The sequence below is a fragment of the Magallana gigas genome, chromosome 7, assembly GCF_963853765.1.
Source record: "Magallana gigas chromosome 7, xbMagGiga1.1, whole genome shotgun sequence".
Taxonomy (NCBI): Eukaryota; Metazoa; Mollusca; class Bivalvia; order Ostreida; family Ostreidae; genus Magallana; species Magallana gigas.
The window spans coordinates 14,231,576-14,253,773 of NC_088859.1; the positions used below are offsets into that span (position 1 = coordinate 14,231,576).

At 34.8% G+C, this 22,198-nt stretch overlaps 2 protein-coding genes across 3 annotated transcripts; one reads left to right on the plus strand and one right to left on the minus strand.

Moving 5' to 3' along the window:
* Positions 1-533: 533 nt before the first annotated feature.
* On the plus strand, positions 534-9,598 carry LOC109618893 (uncharacterized). The gene is made up of 3 exons (XM_034457511.2): positions 534-2,378; positions 6,791-6,926; positions 9,484-9,598. The coding sequence occupies exons 1-3, from the start codon at positions 1,678-1,680 to the stop codon at positions 9,490-9,492; spliced, it is 846 nt and encodes a 281-aa protein (XP_034313402.2). The 5' UTR covers positions 534-1,677; the 3' UTR covers positions 9,493-9,598.
* Positions 9,599-11,109: 1,511 nt separating this feature from the next.
* On the minus strand, positions 11,110-22,198 carry LOC105329475 (growth factor receptor-bound protein 2). Of its 2 annotated transcripts, none has more exons than XM_011430748.4 (5): positions 22,039-22,198; positions 16,520-16,617; positions 15,426-15,569; positions 12,991-13,156; positions 11,110-11,951 (listed from the first exon to the last, which is right to left on the minus strand). In XM_011430748.4, the coding sequence occupies exons 1-5, from the start codon at positions 22,114-22,116 to the stop codon at positions 11,775-11,777; spliced, it is 663 nt and encodes a 220-aa protein (XP_011429050.1). In that variant the 5' UTR covers positions 22,117-22,198; the 3' UTR covers positions 11,110-11,774. The 2 variants fall into 2 exon arrangements, with proteins under 2 accessions (XP_011429050.1, XP_011429051.1); XM_011430749.4 differs by lacking the exon at positions 12,991-13,156 and adding an exon at positions 13,223-13,382.

Genomic DNA, 22,198 nt, shown 5'->3' on the forward strand with positions numbered 1-22,198 from the left:
AATGTTTTGGGTGTAATAGTGATGATGGTGATAATGATGGTTTGTTCGTGCTTTTATCATTTTTGAAATGGTGATCATTAGTATTGCCTATGTTTTGAAAATTTCCCTGATTAGCAGTTTTCGTAACTGCATGCTTTTACTGGGAAGAGTAGTTAGCTGTCTGTTTGACCGGGTTTATTCTCTTGGTGTGACCTTTCCATGGACGATTGCAGGCCCAACTGCTTTCGATCTCCATTTGCCCTGGATTCTGTCTTGATTTACTCCCACAAGGCAGTGAGTCTATTCAACCCATAACTGGGGGGGGGGGGGGGGGGCAAGGTTGGTGAGAGCCAGGGCGTGTCCACACACCAATGGGCCTGCAATCCGCACCTCGGTGGTCTTTGATACTCCGATATCACTACAAATTTCGCCTGAAGTCGCCTAAGTTTCTTGTGCATTGCGACGTAGAGGCATTGCAGGAGTCTAGGTAGCGGATATGCTATATACTGGCAAGGAAAGATTTACGTACTATACTACTCTCCATTTTTGACGAAGCTAGCCAGTGGCGGAGACAAAAAAAGTAACTGCACAAAACGCGTACCACTACCGTGTGACCAGGTCACCAATACACAAGTGGATGTATTGATAACAACAAATATTGTTCAATTCCTGAGTGAAATGCTACACACTGGGGTTTTTTCTTCAGTGATCTATTTTGAGCCATATAGATGTACAGTAAAAGTATGAACTTTTGATTCACAGATTGAAAATGGGAAAGAAGATATTTAGAATTAGTAGTATATTTTGATTATATGCTATATCTTGATTTATTTTATTTATTTGTTTTTTGTTATTGATATTTTACATATTTAATTTCTCATATCCTCTGAAGTCATCACAAAATGATTTGTTATGGCTTTGTACTGTAATCTAGATAACGTGATTTAATAGGGATAATATACGCCTAAATGGGTTGTAGTTTAGCAGGTTTTTTTCTAGCAGAAATGTTTTCAAGTTGTTGTCAAGTGCTTCCAAATTTAAAACGGTCGTCTAATATATATGAAAAATCAATTTTAATTGTAAATGTTTTCAATATGTTTAGGTTAGTATATACATGAGTTTCAAAACTGCATAACGGCTCTTAAAATAATTTCCTTAAAAACTCAATTTGAATACTGCATTCAAAATGGGCATCAATTTAAGTAATGTTTCTCTATAATTAGCCGCTTAGCCAAAATGAAAAAGACGTAGCAGTTGGGACCAAAACTTACCCCTGTCCAACCTACCTCCAAACATAACGACAATCGTCCATCGTTTGGGCTGGGTGGGGGTATATTGCGTAATTACCTAAATATTCTGTTTTTATGTTAATTTCCGCAATGATTTTTAACTCTTTTTTTTTTTTGCTCTCGAAAACTCGTAGAGGGGGAAGGGGCAGTTCCTTCAACATTCAATCAACGTTCAATTTTCTATATGTAAATTTAAGAAATATATTTCAGGGAAAAGTTTACATAAACACATGGCAGTAAATGGCAGAATATCCACTGATCAAACATTCAGCACAGGTGAGCGGTTTGGGATTTCTAGTGCTGTAACGATATATGATTAATAATTCATGACATATGTTTTAAAGTTGTTCATAGGGACGTGTGCGTGTAAAGTCTAATCAGGGCTTTACCTTGAACAACAGAAAGGAAGATGAAAAACAGGATGGAAAAGTACAAAGATCTGGATGGACAGAAAATTAATAACAACGACGCTATCAAAGAATGCCGGAATAAGTTTTATTCAAAATTGTGTGAATTACGTGAACGGGCTCGGAAAACGGGCCTCGAAAAAGAATTTGTCGCCCATGTGTTTAGGCGAGGAAAATTTCATCCACAAAAACATATATCATGGCCCAAAAAAGTACCAATTGCCTTGACCGTATCGTTTCTTGTCATGGCAGGGGTCGTAACCTTTGCTGGGGTAGTCATAAAGGTTACCGGGTGGGATGAGAAAATATATACCTCATTTCGCAAGTCTCATTGCCTTCTAAAAAATAGGGGTTTCACGATAGAGATCGCTAGGCCTCTAATGAACTGTGATTGTTGTAGAAATCTCAAAGAGGTCCCCATGGAAAGGAATATCTCCACAGACTATTTTGTGAGGAAATACGCATACACCGCGGTGCCTGTTCTTATTAAAGATGCTACTCAAAACTGGACACCATTGATGGATTTCAGTTTTGATTTTTTTAAAAATGTGTACACAACTACGAAAAATGCTTTGACAGTAATCGAGGAAAAATGTCAGTTTTTTCCTTTGAATACAGAGTTTAAGACTCTGGCTGATGTATTCAACATTTCCGCAAAAAGGGCCAATTTTACCCCAGGGGAAAAACCCTGGTATGTCGGGTGGTAAGTGCATTCTTTACATCACTTGCATTCAATTCCCACAATTAAGTCTGTTTGTACAGCATGTATTTGCACCAGCCGGTCTATGAACCGTATCCTTGTCAATCATTTCTCAATGAAAGTCTTTCCTACAAGGTTGAATGAGATTAAAACGTTAAATAAGAATCCCAAATGCAATCATGTTGATATGACTTTTCGAACATCAAATTTCTTTTGTATGTTTTGTTTTTAGGAGTTTTTGTAGCATTATCATAAACGTTATCCTGACATTCGTATTTCACAGATGATTTAGTTAACAGTATACAGAATAGACAGTGAGCTCTCTAAAGAGTTATCCAAAATAATCACACAAAACACATATTTCATAGGGCAGAAAAACGTGCAATAATACATAACAAAACCAAAATGAAAAGACAAAGACAATTCTGGAATACTATATTCCTAACCCCTTAAATTAATTTCATAATGAATAATACTGAGTATACTCAGTTGTGAATAAAACATCCAAATACTATATAATGCCAATATCTTTCAAAAAACTAATTCAAACCATTGTCATACCGTTAACTCAAACAGTTCAAAGATGTGTTCAAACAACATAAACGGTCTACCAAATGACACAGAATCCGTCCCTTTCCTTTAAGCAGTTTGTTTAAAGAGTTACTTAGTCGTCCAGATAGGTCCATAGAATGGCTATGTTCGGAACAGGACCAGGACGATGGTGAGATGGTGGATAATGGTAGAGAAGCATTGCATTCATTTAGGATGAAGGAGTCTCACCTACGTATGCATGTATATCTGCTTTCATCAGGATTGTCCAGTTTCACTGAGGGTTTGAAATATCTTTGTTTGATATGATCGACATGTCTGGTAGCGCGATTTTGTTTGATACTGGTTCCGTCTTTTGAGTTATTTCTCCTCATTTTCACTGTCTATCTAGAAAACTTCTATTATAAAGGCATCTCCTTTTATAAATGTTCGTCTGCTTGCATATGAATCATGGCAGTGCTTGAATTTCTTTTGTCGGTTTTCCCCTCGTTCTCGAGTTTCGGGCATGACCAAGTGAGTCGTTCGGTAGTTTAAAAAAACTTTTGCAACCTGGCCATTAGTGATCCAGGGCCTTTAACCATCTTCTTCATATCTTACTAAAAAATCCAAACCGTCTGCTCCGCCAACCTAATGGAGGCTGGATGATACGGTGAGGTCTTCACATGTACAATACCATTCTCCTTTGTAAAACAGGATTCATTCATGACTTGTAAAACAGGCCCCGTTTTCCTTGACAAGTACATCAGCATAGTTGCAAATGCCTGTCTGAATTTTTCGAGGGTCACTTCAGATGTAGACCTGAATGTAGACCTCAATGAACCCTGAATGTAGATGTAGACCTCAATCCACTTGCTATAAGCGTCAATTAGGACAAAAAAATGACATGGATCCAACAATAGGTCTTGCATAATCTGCAGGTATCTTAGACCATGGGAGATCTTTACATACCCGTACCTCAGTCTCAATAGCTTAATCAATTCCTGCCTACCATAAGTGGCTCCTTGCCAGGTTTTTCATCTTTACTAACCCCGGATGTCCCTCATGCAACAGATTCAATACTTTCTCCCTTCTTAATTCTGGAATCACCAAGCGAGCCCCCCATTAGATACATCCTTCATGTGCACTAAGGACGAAGTTTCTTGTCGTTATTCTTCTCTGTCCATTAATTCTGTATATATCAAATATGTCACCTGACGCAGGAATTGGTCCAATCTCAGTGTCTTCTTCAAATTCTTCCCGGTGTACAGATATACTCTTTCAGTGTTCAATGTGTAAACTGGTCTCACCAGGTAAAGGAACCTCAACACACTTCAACCAACCTGCAATACCATTCTTTTTACCTTTCTTGTACAAAATTTCAAACTTGTAGGATCAGAGCCTATCTCTGAATTCCAGCTGCATTTATGGTTAGGATGGTTCAGTCATGTTTAAACACACCAAAGAATGGTTTGTGGTCAGAATATATTACAAATCTATGACCATACAGGTTCTGGTGAAAATTTTTCTACTCCGAATGTAATTGCACGTTGCAATTTTCCAGCTGAGAGTAGTTCTTTTCTGCTGGAGCAAGGGTTCGTGACACATAATCTATTGGCTTCTCTCCTTCTTCTGTAATGTTTGGCAAAACAACATCCAACCCGATTGGATCATGACAAGCTTCTTGGTAGAATTAAAATGAACCATTTCTAATGAAGATCTAAAAATGTTTTTCGACTCTTGCATCACGTAGAAACGTATTTTCTAAACGTCATAGTCACCACAAATACGTACTGTCTTGTCACTTACTCTTGCATGGTATAATTGGCTTCGCTCACTATGAAAACTTTTCAATGGTAACAGTTCCTTCGTTATCTAATCTGTCAAATTCTTGTTTAATTATATCTTCCTAAGCAAAAGGTGGTGGACGACTTTTGAAGTACATGTATCTCACTTCTTCATGAGATTCTACATGTATATTCGCTATCACACCTTGGACTGTCCCCAATCCTTTCTTGAACACAACTTCATACTTCTTCAGAATCTGATCCATATCAGACTGCACTTCTGTTTTAACCTGAGATACATGTACTTCATCTCAGCATAGTTTAATGACATTAAGCCAACTACGGCCAAGTAAAGATGGTGTCTTTCCTCCAGCACTTCCGCTTTAAGGTCATACCACTGTTTATCTTTGAAGGTCCATTCAACTTTACTGTTCCTGGAATGGGAATAAGTTTCTCGGTTAGCAAATTGTACACGAAGGTTCTAACTTCAACCGTTTTCCTCACTAATCACGGTCTTACTGGCTCCCGTATCCAACTCCATAGACTGATCTACTCCAGTCAATGCTAAGGACACACAAATTGGTGGCTGCTTACCTGGCTCCATCATATGAGACTAGGTATACTCAGTATGGTCCTAGCTTTTCTTCATCCGATGTATCACCTACATTATGCACATTTTCCATTCTGAAATAATTCCTTGGTCTGTTACTTTCAAAATGAACTCTCGAGTTTCCTCTTCCTTTCCCTCGATTAGCAACTTGATCGGCCTTCCTTTTCCTGCACTCTGCGGCAAAGTGACCGATCAAGTGACAATAATAACAACACTTCATAATGCTTTTGTCTTTTAGTGGTTTTTTATCTTCACCCACTTTGTTTCAACATGTGCAATTCCACTCTGTAGATAAAGAAATCCCTTCGCTGCATTTACCATTGATATTTGGGTTTTATAAAAACCTTCTCCGCTAACAGGCGTTTCTGTATCTTATTGTCCATGATCCTGCAAACCAGACGATCCCTAACCATCAAAATTGCAATGTTCCGTTCCTTTTTCGGAAACGGTCATAAAATTAAAACCCTTTGGACTACTGTAAACGTATTATATTTGGCGTGTACAATATTTGGCGGAATCTAGTTTGTAAACAAGTTGGAGTGGATTTGAATTAGCGTATTCCTGAATGTGACTATTCTTATACATATGTGCATGGCATTTAGCGATGTACTTGATTTAGCGGACGCTGCATTCCGCCAAAAGCGCTAAATAGAATACACAGCCAAATGTAGTACGTTTCCGATGGTTTAGGTGGATGATGATATTGCACGAGACTTGAAAGTTCATCAAAGGTTTTAGAAACTGCTTTTTTACTGCTAATTGAACACTCGTCAACTCTATATTTCACTACTATGCCCCCTTGTTTCTTTTTCTTCCTCGAAGGAATAACGGTATATCTTCCCGAAAACTGCTGCTATATTGACGTTTTAGTCCTCGTCGTCACTGTTTCGTCTAAAAAGTTAGTCAGAATGATCACACAAAAAAAATCGTTTATTTCATAGGGCAGAAAAACATACAATGATATATAACAGACAAAACCATTAAGATAACGCAAAGAAAATAACCATGTGGTATGTTTACCTTAAAAGTTTGTTCTCTTACAACATAAGAGATGCAAAATGTCACAAATATCATTCTTATATTTTCAACACAATGAGAGGATGAATAACACGAAATAAAAAATTTCAGAATACAGAAATGAAACATCAGCTTATCAATAAGGTGCAATGGCATTTTAACAACTGCTATGTTCTTTACATTTTTCTGTAAGCCTTGACAATATGAAGATGATATGAGGTTTTGAAAGTTATGTTACATCTACAATTCCCTCTCTCTTACTTACCTTTAAACCAAAACCTGCGTTCATATTTCTATGAACGCAGTTACTTGCAATGGCGTTACTATGTTTATGAACTACAAATGCTCCGCTGGCATATGATACAACATGATGCTTACCGAAGAACATGCAATAGAGTAAATACAGCTCACAGCACCATATTACCTAAAAAATGTTACGAATGAGTAAATCCTCTAAAAACAATTCCTTCTTTTAGGAGTAACTGCCACTCGAAGGTGGCGACCGTCCTCAGACAGCACTATAACTGGCCTTACTTCCTTCCTGTGGACTCCAAGTCTAGTAGGGTTGACTGGATCTTCATGGGCGGGCCTGGACCTGGGGCATTCGTTCACGTAAGTGTGCAGTATATACCAACTAAATGGACTTATTCTGTGCCTGTTATTTGCTTTTTTTTTTATTTTAAAAGAAAACTTTTAAAGGGGGGGGGGGTCATATCTTCCCGAAAAATAAACTGTGTTATGACAAACAGTCGATCATGTCTTTGAATTTTATCGAACGCTAGTATTGCTGACCTTTTCAAAAAAATATTCATTTTGAAAAAGTTATACTCCTCGTGTGAGCAGTATGGCACACGGGCCAATCTATTTCGCTCATTGGAGGAACGTTAAGGCCACCCACAGACAGAAAGTGCCCTGTAATAACGAGCCAATGTTCCAGGAACTGACGCAATTAAACTCCACGATAACTTCCTGTTGAAGGTGATGGAAACCGTCCAATCAAACCTTTTCACCAGGAAGTAAGGGGATTATATCGAGCATTCGGATATCACGAATGCACCGCTCAATTTAATGATTTACGTGACTAGTTACTTGTATTCCAATGTGCATAAATATTGGCATAATTTACGCAATATGTGAGTTGTTTTATATTCACTGGGAATTGCTAACACCTATTGATGCGAGAAGTAGAAAACAACAAATATAAATCTCGTTTAAAGGGGCATGGTCACGATTTTGGTCAAAAATTATTTTTTCGATTTTAATGTTTACAATGCTTCAGTAATGCATTTTTAATAGGCAACTAAAATTTGAGTATCACTTGGTGAGTTATAAGCGAGTTACAGAGCTTACAATTCTTTGCAATGTAAACAAAGCTTTTGTTAGCCTGAAAAAGATTTTTACTGGTATATTGAATCTATATAAACAAAAACAGGGCACGAGCCTTGTTTACATGACGAAGAATTGTGAGCCCTGTATCTTGCTTAAAACTCAACGACTGGCACCCACATTTCATTTTATCATTAGAAATGCATTCCAAAAGTATTGCGAATAATAAAACCAGAAAAATAGAATTTGACCAAAATCATGACCATGCCCCTTTAACCAACTGTTGAGCTCTTTGATACACATTTAGTCATAATTACATCACAAAGCAGTAGTCGCGTCAAAACGAGTTCATGGCGATTTAGCGTATCTATATGCTTATGGAGTTATGATCCGGATTAGGATTTTCAGGATTTTGGAAAGTAACATTTTCCCTTTTATTTTTTATTTCTGCTTGTAAAGATGTTTTGGATGAGTCTGCCCCCCCCCCCTCCCCCCTCCACCTTCAAAAACGATGCTACGTGCCTGCAATTGATATCTACCTAAAATCCCGTTAAGTTAGCATGTACTTATGGCGATATGATGCAATTCAGATATAACAGTATGATGCATATTTATTAAGTATCCGCATTACATATCAATGTGTGTTCATATCAAAGGGACTGGAGTTCAATAATTGGGACGATATCATAGACTTACAGTTCTTGTCTTCTTCATAAGGTACTTTGCTCCAGCAATTACAGTCAATGTTTTTGTATACGAATGATCATCATATTATAATTTTTGTATTCTTATCACGTGGGTCAAGATAAGTCAAGAAGAAGTATCAATATAATAACCAGTATATAATACTTAAGTAGCGGTATCAATCACTGGATTCGTTGTATTTGAATTATTTAAGATTTAGCAGTTTTGTTCTTGAAGTTTTCACATTATTTTGCGCACGTTACAAAAGAAGGTAAAAACTATATGTAATATTATTGCTGCCTCAACTATTTTGTAGGAGTAATATTCGCGTGCTTTAAGAAACAGCAAAGTTTTCATAACCTGCATTTTTGTGTACAATAAAATACAGTACTATGTTTATGATGTGGCAACGATTTGGTTTAAAATTATCTGAAGTAGATGCATCCATGTCATTTTAGAGACTAAAGTGACTGAGATAGTTAAATAAGTCAGCCTCTGCCAGTTGCAATTCAACCGAATAGGAAACAGAATAGGAAACAGAATACACATACAATGATCCACATTACTCTTCCCTTTTTGTCTCCTCTCTGGATGTCGTAGAACGTCCCATATACATGTCGGATAAACCTCGACAAAGAACGGAAGTCGTCTCTTGTAAACACTTGAAATCACGCAAGACAACAAACATCAACTAACTCGCCGCGTACCTACCCTATCCTACTTACTATTGTGTACAGTGTATATACTACTCAGTATGTACAGGGTAATGCATTTTACTAGGATCAAGATCTATATAGTAAATTTCCTAAAATCATTTACTAGGTATTGACCTTAAAAAAAGAACCATGATCCTTTTTTCTGTGATCTTTGCTATTGTGTCCTTGAAAATATAAACAGACATTGTGTTCTAGCTAAAATTATAGAACAATTTTTTTCTTCTTCAAAAACATTTATATCATTCATTCACGAATTTTATCTGAATCGAAAATCGATGACTTTCCTACGAAAAGATGACGCTGAATTTTGGGACATTATATAATTTAAATGTTAATCGATCTGAGTTTCCACAGACATAATTTATGTCCAGTTAGTTTTATTGTGTCATGTTCTTTTAACATGCTTATAATTTCTCTAAGATAATTTGTTGGGTTTTTTTCAGTTGTATTAGACACGAACCAATGGTACCACGCCACTTATATCCATCCTGGAGAAATCAGCATCACTATTGGATTTGAGTACAACTAAAAAATTAATAAAAATTTATCTCCAGAAAACATATTTGTTGTTTTGTTTTGTAGAGAGAGAGAGAGAGAGAGAGAGAGAGAGAGAGAGAGAGAGAGAGAGAGAGAGAGAGAGAGAGAGAGAGAGAGAGAGCACTTGCAAACTAAGTATGAATTTGGCATGCACTTCACACTTGGTAAATGGAAAGCACGTCCGTTTTCAAAAAATATTCGACTTTTTGAAATTCATTATTGAATTTTGTTTTGCAAACTCTGTCAGTGATCTTGATGTTGATATCCTCATACATTGGAACAAAAACATAGCCCTTATATATTCTTATTTCTTGTTTTTTTGTGTTTTGTTTTGTTTTCGGGGTTTTTTTTTTTTTTTTGGGGGGGGGGGTGTTTTGTTTTGGAAATTAACAGGACATTTATCCATGAAATTACCGCAAACATCATCAGATTCTATTTACTGGAATATTTTTACACAAGGCTGGAGCTAGCAGCCAAAAGTGAACAGACTCGGGGATCAATTTTTAAAGTATACGTATAGACAAATACCAATATTCAATTGAATTTAATTAGACACGTGCACAAACACATATAATTTCATCCAGGCTAGCTTTATTGCCTCCGAAGTTGTCAATGCTCGTACAAATTATTGATGCATTAATCAACTTGATATTAATTAAAATATGCCGATGATAGTTTAAAATATAATTTTCTGTTCGAGTTCTCTCAGTATTTCAATGATTTTCCTTATTGACTGCTAGCTTCTACGGGCTTGGGTATGGCCATAAGCTCTCCGAAACTATGTATCAGTTAAAGCCAAAAAACGAAAAAAGAAAAGAAGTTAAAAATTGCTAAAATTTATTTAATGACATTTGTTTGTACAATGTTGTTAAACAATCTTGTGTATAAAACATGGCAGAGGACACATTGTTTCTCAGAAACTAACACCTGACCACCAGTGTCACTATCGGTTACAGCACTTAACAAGTGCAGAGAGGTCATGACCAGCATTCTGATAATGGAAGAGCAAAGAAGTCGAAATCAGAAGTTCCGTCTGCCAGACAAAGTATTAAATCAAACTGCAGAAGAATTTCACAACTTGGATATCAAAAGAAATGAAATTAGAATAACAAGATCACATGACAAAAAAGGTATTTATAGTATATAAATATATATATTCATATATCAACAGCAACACAAACATGTCAAAAATAACCAGTGACAGATTTCATTTCGTATTTCTTGGTGAAGTCAACGCTAGTTAAGTCTCCAATTCAAAACGGTGATTGCGATGCATACATAGAAATCTTTCCTATTTGGGTACCCATAATGCAAGGAATCCCTTACAGAACTTCCCTCTAAAAATTTGTACACATTAAAAAAATATATGTGGAACATCTGATATCAAATTGAATATAAAAGCATATTTAAGCATTAAATCAATCGTTAAAAAGACTACGAGAAACACTGTTAGACACTAAAATATTAGGAAGGAGAAGTAGAGTAGAACTTTTACTACTACTTTGATTTTTTTTAAAAAGAAATTATTACAAAAAAAAAATCTTGGTCTACAAGTTATCTAATCATTCTCGCTTCATCAGATCTACATCAATTTTCAGCACTAACGCCAGAGCTTTGTTTTGCTTTTGACTCTAAGCAATGAATTCTGGAAATCTTGTCTTAAAAACATTTAAAATCAATGCAAGATTAAGACGTCACAGCCTCGAATCAAATGATTGTTGAATTTCAAATGATTACAAGACTTTCCTAATAATCATCATCAGAGAACACAGCTTACAGATGAACTAAGCAACATACACTGTTAATTATGTTCTATTATGTACAATGAGTATCAATGAGAAATGAAATATACAATTGTGTACGCCGTTGATCCTTTAAGAAGAGAAAAAATAATCTTAAATAGTTGATTGGAAAGGAGTCATTCTCTGAGACTTTTGAAGGGAAAATAGCCTTCTATGGTACACTATTTGAAGATACATCTATGCAATAAGGCTGGCACACGATGGCTAACAAAATTAGTTTATTCCTGGAGCGCCAAATTATATCACACACTATGCCGACATATTGGACCAATGGTTATCCATCAGAAAAGACGGGGGGTGAGCAGCTTGTCCTTACAAAATGATGACTTTACAAAAACAGTTATTCAAGCTGATATTTCAACATGCAAGAGTCATGATTAATGGAGAGGGGACTTTTAACTGTCCAGAACTCGGACGTATGCGGCAGGAAACAATCCTTCTTGGCCGTGAAGCTCGCCTTTCCACCAGTTGCTATCCACTTCCTCTAGAATCGTAACTACGTCCCCTTTGCTGAACCCTAACTCTTCCTCTGTCTCCGCTTTGAATTCATACTGGGCCGTTGCTCGCTTTTTCTGAAGAAGAAAAATCAAAATGCAGACTTGTGTATTTGTTATTCTCTCAATGCTAAATCATAATGAATTAAAGACACTACCTAGCTATATTTTCAAAAAGACATGAATGAAAATTTGGCATAATTTAGAAATTTTAAACAATGCTTCCTCAAATAAATAAAGTTTGATTTAAAATATGTCATTCAACTACATGTATTAAAATGTGATCATCATAATGAAAAATTAACAAATTAACTTAGAATTTGGCATTAAAAAGCATAACGCTAATTAATGTAATATTCATATTTTAATAAATGTAAAATTCATATAAATTTTGACATTAAGGCAAATGAAATATTCATATACATAATTTTTTATAGAAACTCTGCATCAACCAATTCAAATTGAGATCAAGATACAAAATATAAAATTAATCAACAGTAAACTTTTGCAGAAAATACAATGAAGCTAAGAAATATTGAACAGTGATCAAAACACTCAACAACTTGCATGAATATAAAAAAAAATGCTAATGTGTACACAAAGATATGCATACTTCTTTGCTTTTATATTCATTTCACTTGGCTGTAAACAAAAAGGTGCCCATTTATATCAATACCGCCTTCAAAGAATACCTTAGTTATTCCCAATTTCATTCCCACTGTCTGTCACCAGATGGGGAAATTCCAGACAGGAACGACTTACTAACAACTGGATCAAGCCGAAAACTTTCCCACTTAACACTGATTGGATCAAAATTTGATCATATCATTTCTCTATAAACCCTGGGCACAATGCTAATGCATGCATGCACACAAAAACAATACAACGGTAACTACCGGCATGACCAGGAAACTTTAAAACAATTAAAATTAGTCAAAAGGAAAAAGGCACAAAGGTCAGAATTAACAAGAGAGTTAGGAAACAACACAGTTTTCGACAAACTAGGGAAAACGAAGAGATCCCAGCCCCAAAAAAAGTTTCCATGTATCAGTAAACAACACATCAGTAGAGGTCCAGCTACTCTAGGAGTCATGCCAAGGGGTGTGATGGTACCAACCCTGTTAGTCGCCATATCTTTGAGTACAATGGTCTGTCCGCGATTGACAGATGACATCCGATGATATTCAATCAGTTCGTTTATAGAGTTGAACTTGACAACCCATAGGAAATATTTGCCTGCTCCATCCCTTAATACTTTAAAATGCTGGATATTTTCTTGAAACCTGGAAGAAAAAAGCATGCACATTTTGAGAGAGGAAGGAGAGAATAATATGCACGTATATTTTTACCTTGCCCAAATCAACAAGCTTTATATTTTGTCCTCGGACCACAGATGAAGTTTTGTGAAACTCTATTAAATCATTCACAGAGTTGTACTTGTCAACCCAGAGGTAATATTTGCCCACTCCGTCCCGAAGGACCTTGAAGTGCTGCACCGCCTCGCGAACTCTGAAAGATAAGGTGCCCATGTTTGCATTGGAATACATCTCAGTAAAGCTCTTCCAGGTGCGGAATTAACACAAAGAATAAGCCATGCAATATAATGGAAGTATCTTTCTGAACACAAAGTGATAAATAAGATGAATCAAAACAGTGGGTTTTTTTTCCAGGTAATGTACTGGTAAAAATGCTGTTTTTATTGAAGAAAAAACACCCCTGTTTTAATTCAACTGGTTTATAACAGTAAGTTCAGGAAAACACTTACATCCATTAAATTTCAAATGATCCTTAATCATCTTTACATTTAAAATAACAAAAGGCCATAATGCGATTCAAATTAACTGAAGTTTGACAGATAATCTACTTACCCAGAAGTGCTCACTTAATGTATAAGCATTACACAGTGTGCACTTTGGTTGTAGGTAAAACTCTCAGTGTATGATCATCAAATTAACATTCATTAACAGTGACAGAACACATGTACTTCTTTAAAATTCCTAGGAGTTTTGAAGTCCTGTTATGAATATAATCATGTTCTGACTTTTTGGTACTTTTGGGCTTATTGTTTCTTTGCAAATATGATTGTCCAGATTTCTAGAAAGGGGCCTGTGACATTTGAATCGAAAATTCTGGTCAAACTGGGAATTTTATTTTTTTTAAAGTTGTTGGGGTGAAAAATCAGTTCATCTTTTCAAAAAGGTACTGATATTCTGACCTCTTTACTCGTTTTAATTTGCTCCTGTTTGTCAATTAAACTGCATGTTACAATCAAAATCTATTCATAAAATGTCCTATACTTGAAGATAATAATTGGTGATTGCTGTTTCAAGGTTTCAGATTTATTAGTTTTAAACAGACCACTTACTTTACCAGTTTCCTTCTGACTCATCAATACAGTAAAACTGTGTACCGGTAATAATATATTTTTTGTCAGTCATCATTTCATGATCTATAAATTGCCTTTAGCTTATCCTATAGAGACATCTAACCTCTTGGAGGATAAACATTTTCATAAATTTAAATACAACCCCTTCCAGATACTCATGGCGATATTTACAATTTACATTTACGAGAAATATACCGGTATATATAAAAAAGTTCAGGCTTGAATACTTTTGAGCATATTAATGTAATCAATGACTTAAATTGCTGGCTATTTCCTTGAGATATTGCACAAGTTAGGGAAATAAATTCAACATAAAAATAGACATAATTTGGTTGATTTTAATTTACCCGTGATGTAAGATTTTATTGATCAATTATAATATTTTGATAATGTCCTGGTTTTATAATGACATTTGACCAAACCAAGGAAATGTGAACAGTACATGTACTTAATAAAATTCCAAAAGTACATCACTCAGAATCAGTCACAATAGTTTCTTGTTGAAGAAATCTCTGAGTCAAATGAGACGAGATAAAGTAAAGGAAGATCCTGTTTTCAAGTACATATAGATTTTCTGAATGTGATCAGCATGACCTAGCCTTGTGTAATAATATGTTCAGTTATGGGCCATTTCCTCACAAGTGGCTATTTAAAAAAAATACCATTCATATAGAACATCTGAAGACTGAAGGCTGATGTTTCAGAAATGAGGTCAGAGATATACACAGACGCTACACATAAACTATATTTTTAAAATGCATTGGATTTGGAATATACATCTGTACAAATATCAGCTTATTATGGTCAGTTCTTGATAACCAGTACCGGTAGTATATATTCATGTTATCTTTGTATAGTAAACATCAATTGAACTCAACTACATGTACTTCAATGGCCTTAGCATTAATCAAGAGATCCCCCACCTATTTAAATTTTTTATTAAAAAATGCAGGAAATTCCTTACATTTTAAAAACCATAGTGTATGCATAAAATTCAAAAAATGAATTAAGTTTAAGCTGGCAAACTAACTCCCAATCTTAACTATATTCACTTAGTTGTTATGACATTCAATTTTCGATGTGGCAGATTTTGAATTTTGAATTATAAGTTTATAACACCCCGCTTTTCTTTTATAACAAAACAATAGCAGTACAATAAGACTTACTTTACTGAGATTGAGAATTCCCCTGGGGCACTCTCACTGTTTCTGAGCAGGAATGCCCCATCTGGATGAATGTAGTTTCCCCTGGCGTCTTTCTCCAATAGCCTCCTCTCTGCTTCTAGTCGTGGAATCTTTCCAGCAAACCAGCTAGTAAATCAAAATTACAATTATTACTTTTCTTCTAGAGCAGGAGGCACATGAACAATTTACATCGCCACAATGCACAGGAATCTGGTTGAAATAGTTTGAATGTCATAATATCCATGCATGTTAAGGGGATATCAATAGCTCAAATAATTTCATCTGGTGACCAAGAAGAAATTTATACACACATACAATCATTAGCAAAACAAGACTAAAGGGAAACTGTGAATTTGAAGATACACTTCTTTCCGATTTTCGTCAGTGTGTCAACTGTATTTTTTTTTTTTTTTTTTTACATCTTTCTACTATGAAAATTTTATAATCATTAAAGATAACAGGCATCATAAACTAATTATGACTGTCACCTATATTTTGCATTTATAGATACCCCACTTGAAAATGATGCAAACATTTCCACATCTCATTTATTAATTATAGATTAGCAAAAAACTTATTTATACATATAATAATAGTTAACACCCTATTGTGTCATTTCCATACTTGGAATTAATATTTCCCATTTTCTGTTAACACCTCTATGTGTCTGTAAATAAGTCTTAATTTGATCCTAATTTTGTTTTTCCTAACCTTCAACTTTACTGCATTCATTGAGGAAATGAAGCTTCTTTATATGTCAAAGTGTCCATATTTGGTATCAATGAAATGTTCAGATAATAATATAAACAAATCATCTGGACACAACATTAGCTGCAATGATTTCAAGGTGGTGGGGTGATTTCAATGACATTTTAAATCACTGACCAAAATAGAAATAATTGTGAACAATTTGGCAGACTGAAAATTTATGAATAATGTTGCATAACTAATACTTCAAACTTTCAATTGAAAGGGTACTTAATTTTCAACATCAACTTTATTTATATATTTTTTTTGGGGGGGTGGGGGTGTCCTCTGAAGGGAGTGGTGATGTTTGCAAGCTATTTCATACTTACGGGTGTGGTTTCATTTCTATATAGTTATTTGGTACATATCCCTCTTTACCATCTAGTTCTGCTTTGAACCAGTTCTGATCATCATCCATACTTAGTATCTGTAAAAAAAAGAAAAAAAATCATCTTTAATGTTCAAAAGTTAATCAATCCCAATACCTGTATGCATGTATCAAGATCATGAAATTAAAATGTACAGGATGCCTCTTCGATCATTTGACATAGACATGCCCTTAGTTTGCCTAGTGCCCAGAAGAATAGATTTTTAAGAGCCCCTGGCCCTGTGTCTGTAAACTCCACAGTAAAGGCCTCTTCTTTGCTCATAGCTATGTGCTTAATTTGTCTTCTGAATGTCCAGTTGTACAGAGGAAGATTTAAGAAGAAATGCAAATTCACTTTTTGACCCAAAAAAGCACATTAACATCAGAAACCCAGACCCTACTGGCGTGCGACCAGTTCTCGCCGAGTACCATTTCTCGCCAGTACATTGTGACATCATTAAGGTCTTCCATTTCCAACGGAAGACCTTCTAGTGATTGTAAGGTTTTTTATTATTATCATTATTTTTTTCCCATTTTTTGTCCACAAGATTTCTCAGAGATGGCTGGATAGATTTACTTCAAGTTTTCAGGACTGATAGAGAATGATAATATCTCGAGGTGTTTTTTTCATTTATTAAAAATACATTTCCTGTCCTCCGTTTCCTGTCCTGCGACAAAAAGCTTGTCACATCGAGATAAACGATAAAGACTTGAACATCCAAACTTTGAGGAATGATAGACCTTAAGTTATAGATGTGTTTAAACATTTTTGCTTTGTTTGGGGTAACTTCCGGTCATCACCGGAAGCACTTCAAAAATTTTTCTTTTTACATATTTAATTCATTTTCCGTAGAATAAAGATATTAGTATAAATCCTTACATATGTCATCTATGCAATGTTAAATAAACAAAAAAATTCTACTTCCGGTAAGATATCTCGATTAATATCTCACAAAACTTTTTTAAAACATATTTTGTACCCACAAGATCTCAGAAACTGTAAGCGATCAAAGCACGAAACTTTCACTGATGATAGACATTTGATTGAAGATGTGTTTAAACAGTTTCATTTTGTCGACCGTCACTTCCTGTCCGCACCAGAAGAGTTCAAACAAATCAAGCTGTTTATGTGTTTAACTGTTTTTATTCGATAGTTTTAGTAACTGCGATAAATAATAATGTAAGATAGGCAAGTAAACAAGAAATATTAAATTCATTTTTCATTGAGCACTTCCGTTTGCCCGTTTCTTGTCCCGAGACAAAAAAAACTTATTTCGACGAGATCTCATAAACGGTAACGACTTGAACAACCAAACTTTGTGGAATGATAGACCTATGTATGTACATGTGTTAACACTATTTTGTTTTATCTGGCGTAACTTCCGGTCGTCACAGGAAGTACATCCAATTTTGATTCTTTAAAAATATTTTGGTTATTTTGCATGGAAGTAACATTTTAGCTAAAAAAATACAAAATGTCATCTACACATGGTAGATATGTTTTGTATGATCTGGCGTAACTTCCGGTCCTCGCAGAAAGTACTCAAAAATTGACATTTCGTCTTTTTGTTTTATTTATTTTTTGGGAATTCCTTTACAGTATATATTATATCCATTTTTCTGTTTACAAGAAAAATGGATTTGTTTTTGTACAGATTAATACATAAGGAACGGAAGACCTTTTTCTTGCTATAGCAACAAGTATGTGTTGATAAAATGACGTCACAATGACTGGCAAGAAATGGTACTCAGCGAGAACTGGTCGCATGCCAGTAGGGTTATACAGTGTACAATTTTGGTAGAGACCCCCTTGCTCATCACATCCATGCATGTGCTTTGTTTGTCTGCTGAAAATTAAGTAGAAGAGAAGAGGGTTATTTAAAAATTACATCAGTTCTTTTCATTTACAATGTTTACCCAAAATTTATAGCCCCATGGGGAGGGGAGGATCAGGAATTATACAAATTTGGTTTCCTTCTTCCTATAGAAGCTACATCACAAACCAAATTTGTTCATGAAATTACTTGTCGTTTAAGATCATAAAAAGTTGAAAATGTTCAAATGCTTATGACAATTCACATGGCCGAACAAAAATTGATAGCAATAGGTCACCTGAGTGACTTGGGTGACCCAAAAATTCAATTTTTCCTCTTCACTCAAAGAAAATTTGTGTAAAGTTAAATTGAAATTGGCCCATTAGTTCTAGTTCTAAAAAAAATTAGTAGACAGTGGACAGGCGGATGGTGGACAACAGGCGATCAGAATTGCTTACTCGACTTTTTCAGTTCAGTTGAGCTGGAATTTCTTTGATCTACATGTACATATGGTTCCTGACTATTTAAAATCTAAATATATCTACAAAACTGAATACATCACTTGTTGTTTGGAAGTAACTTGGTTAAGTTACGAGAACAAAGCATTTGCATATACCAGTGCAGTGTACATATATGGTGAAAACTCCTTTTTCCAATGAAAAAGCGCTTTACATACTACAAATACTTGTACATCTGTACTCCAGTTCATGTTTCATATTCTGGTATAAAACTAAGGAAGTGAATACAATACCACATGAACAATAAAACCACAAGTGTGCAACTTCAAAGTACACAAACATTACTACACGTCTAAAAGTGTGTACATGTAATTAGAAGATCAAAATCATCAAAACAGACACGTACATGTAGCAGTTATCTTACACAGCTGATAAAAACACGTACACTTGACTGAGATCAGAAATGAATGGATAAAGCTATCTTCTGTGTTGTGTACATATTACATAAAGCAGTGCACTGTCAGATTTTTCAATCAGTTACTTAAAACTGCATGGGCCAAAAGATCACCTTTCTTATCAAAGCCACTGAAACGAAAGACTTCCTTGATGGTTTATTGTAACATTAGAAAAATGCTGCATGACATAATCAGGATTGTTGCCATCATTTATTATCAAATCTTGTAAATGGGGAGTAAGACTTCTGCAGCTGATTCCCACAAGGAAAAAAAGATTCTGAAGATATCCCCTTAAAGGAGAGCATCTTGAAGAAAGATAACTCTTTAAAAATCCAATTTTTGTACCTCATGAAAAATTATCAAGCCGGTGTGTAATTTTTTCAAACACTTTGATCAGCAGTTTTCACAAAATCTTCTCAATCTTCAGGCTTGTTATGAAAAATTCAGAGCACATTTCCACAAATATGTACATTAGAGGGAATTTGTAATGCTGACTAAAAGACAACATAATTTTATGACTTGAGATCTCCTAATGTTAATAATTATGCTTATCACTTCATACTAACTGAAATATTAGCTGCAGGTCTGTAGCTCCCAGTCTGAAAAAAATTTTGATGGACGACTTGGAAGCAACAGTTCCATATGTGTTAAAAAGTTGCAGTTTTATCTCCCAGATTGTCTATCCAATATTTCTCAGACCAGGAGCTACAGACCTGCAGCTAAATGAAATATGTACATATACAAAGAGATTCTTCAACAATTAACAGTGCCACTAGTTATACAACATTCATCTAATAATTTTATTACATCCTCATGAAATTTGTGAAAGTCATTACCTGTAGTTTTAAAATATCTTGCCATAAATTCCACTGTTTTTATGTAAACAAAACTTGAAACCTCTTTGATGTCTTGCCAAGGAATTAATAAAATTGGACTTTTCAAGAATAATCCATACCAGGACAAATACTGTGTATCTAACCAGTTATTTTGGTATCATATTGTTGGCATGATAAGAGACCCCATTTTGCAAAGCACTAGATTTAGCATTAATTGTCTTAAATATAAAAACATCTGATTTAATTTTTGTTTAAATCATGTCGACAATCAGGTATAAGAATTAAAAAGATGACAAAAACTGAATTCAACAACATCCTTACAGTTGTTTTAAGTGTTTATATAGTTCTATGTCCTTCCTCAAAAGCTGAGAAATTCTAGAAAATCTTTCATGATGTCTTTCATCGCATCTATTTTTCCACAGATTTTATAAATATACAGTTGTAGTGCATTTATAAAGAAAATTTGTTTCAAACATCACTTGAAATAAACTTCAATATGTAACAAGACTAACAGTCACAAAGGCCTACACAGCTTTGATATTTAGGATACCAAATTGTTGCCTTCTCAATAATCATGATTCAATGCCATACACTATCAATAACCACTCGCATCAAGACTTTGATGAAAGAAGCCAGTCTTAGACTTTACATAATGACAGTACTTAGAGACACTAGTCAAATAGAAATTCCTGTTAGTATCAAAATAAAGGTGAAACATATATATATACATTTTCCATTTAAAGCTGCTTGGTCTGATTTTTTTTGTTATTACAGTCAGTATCAATTCTTTTTCCATACAAACCATTTATCTTAAAAAGTTATGGACTTTCTCCTATTTACATGAGCAGAATCAGTCTCCTTTCAAAGTTAGAAATATTCAAAGTAAATAAAAATAATTTCAGTTTGGGCAAACGAAAAAACAAACCAAAGTGCATCAGGGGAATTTTTAGAAAAGGAAACCGTCTGGTTTCATCCCCTGAATGATTGGAGTTACTAGTATTCAACCCGCATGCTATGCATCGATTGTAAGGAAAGCAAACTTCAGAAATATTAGCGAACAAAACGTACACATGTTTATTTGTATTTTGTCTGATTATTTCCACCTTTATTTACCGTAATACGATGTCAAAGTCGTAATACAACCATGATACCCGTCTCATCGTCAGGGGTGAAATTTGTTAGCAAATTTTGTACCTACTTTTCTTCATTGAAATTTGGCATAATTGACTAGAAAAAACTACTGCAAAGTCTACTATTATGCATATACTAAGCATAACCATCGTTTAAAAGAGTGCATAAAATTTGATATAAAATCGGACCAAGCAGCTTTAATTATATGGACTAAAGATCTTCTAGTTTTTTTTAAAGTGCATCTATAAAACTGACACACACCAATCTCAAATAAAACAAGCTTCATGACAATACCATCCCACTTTCACAAGTGTTACACGTTCACTTGTACTTTGATCAGTTTGGAGATGTAATTGTATTCGTGCATATAGTTAATCACATCAAAATACCTCTAATTTGACCTGCTATTGTTGATATTTGATCCAAGTTGTTAAAAAATGCACGATGTTTCAGTTTTATGATGTACATGTGTATTAACTATAGTATAATTGCGTACCCTGCCATTACGTTATTGACGAGTGACTCATAGTGTTATTGTTCCCCAAATATCATTAGAATCAATCATAAAGAGTCAAATCATTTACAATACAGGATCATGTCAAAACAATCCATTCAAAGAAAAGATATCAACAACGATAATTAAAAATAGGAAACTATTTTTATGTCATATTCTTCCAGGAAGTCAACTCGCCCATACATCCAAATCTGATAATTATCATAAAAAATGACACCGGCATGTGTGGTTAAAATATTGTAAAGTATTCAAATTATTAAAATATATCGATACCTTTAAGATATTATTTTTGGCAAAGCTTAATTCATCATCAGCAGTTGCTCTGAAGTCATGTTTCGCTATCGCCTCCATCTTGACCCTGATATGGGGAAATTACTACGCGGATTGGTGCTTCAACACAATCCACTTTTCCTTTTGACTCCTTGGGACAACA

Excerpts from the sequence above, each read along its gene's own strand:
- LOC109618893 (XM_034457511.2), top strand. The coding sequence starts at position 1,678 with ATGAAAAACAGGATGGAAAAGTACAAAGATCTGGATGGACAGAAAATT. Across the intron at positions 2,379-6,790 it reads AAACCCTGGTATGTCGGGTG|GAGTAACTGCCACTCGAAGG; the intron begins GTAAGTGCATTC and ends TCCTTCTTTTAG.
- LOC105329475 (XM_011430748.4), bottom strand. The coding sequence starts at position 22,116 with ATGGAGGCGATAGCGAAACATGACTTCAGAGCAACTGCTGATGATGAA. Across the intron at positions 15,570-16,519 it reads ATAGAAATGAAACCACACCC|CTGGTTTGCTGGAAAGATTC; the intron begins GTAAGTATGAAA and ends TTGATTTACTAG. Across the intron at positions 13,157-15,425 it reads GAATTCTCAATCTCAGTAAA|GTTTCAAGAAAATATCCAGC; the intron begins GTAAGTCTTATT and ends TTTTTCTTCCAG.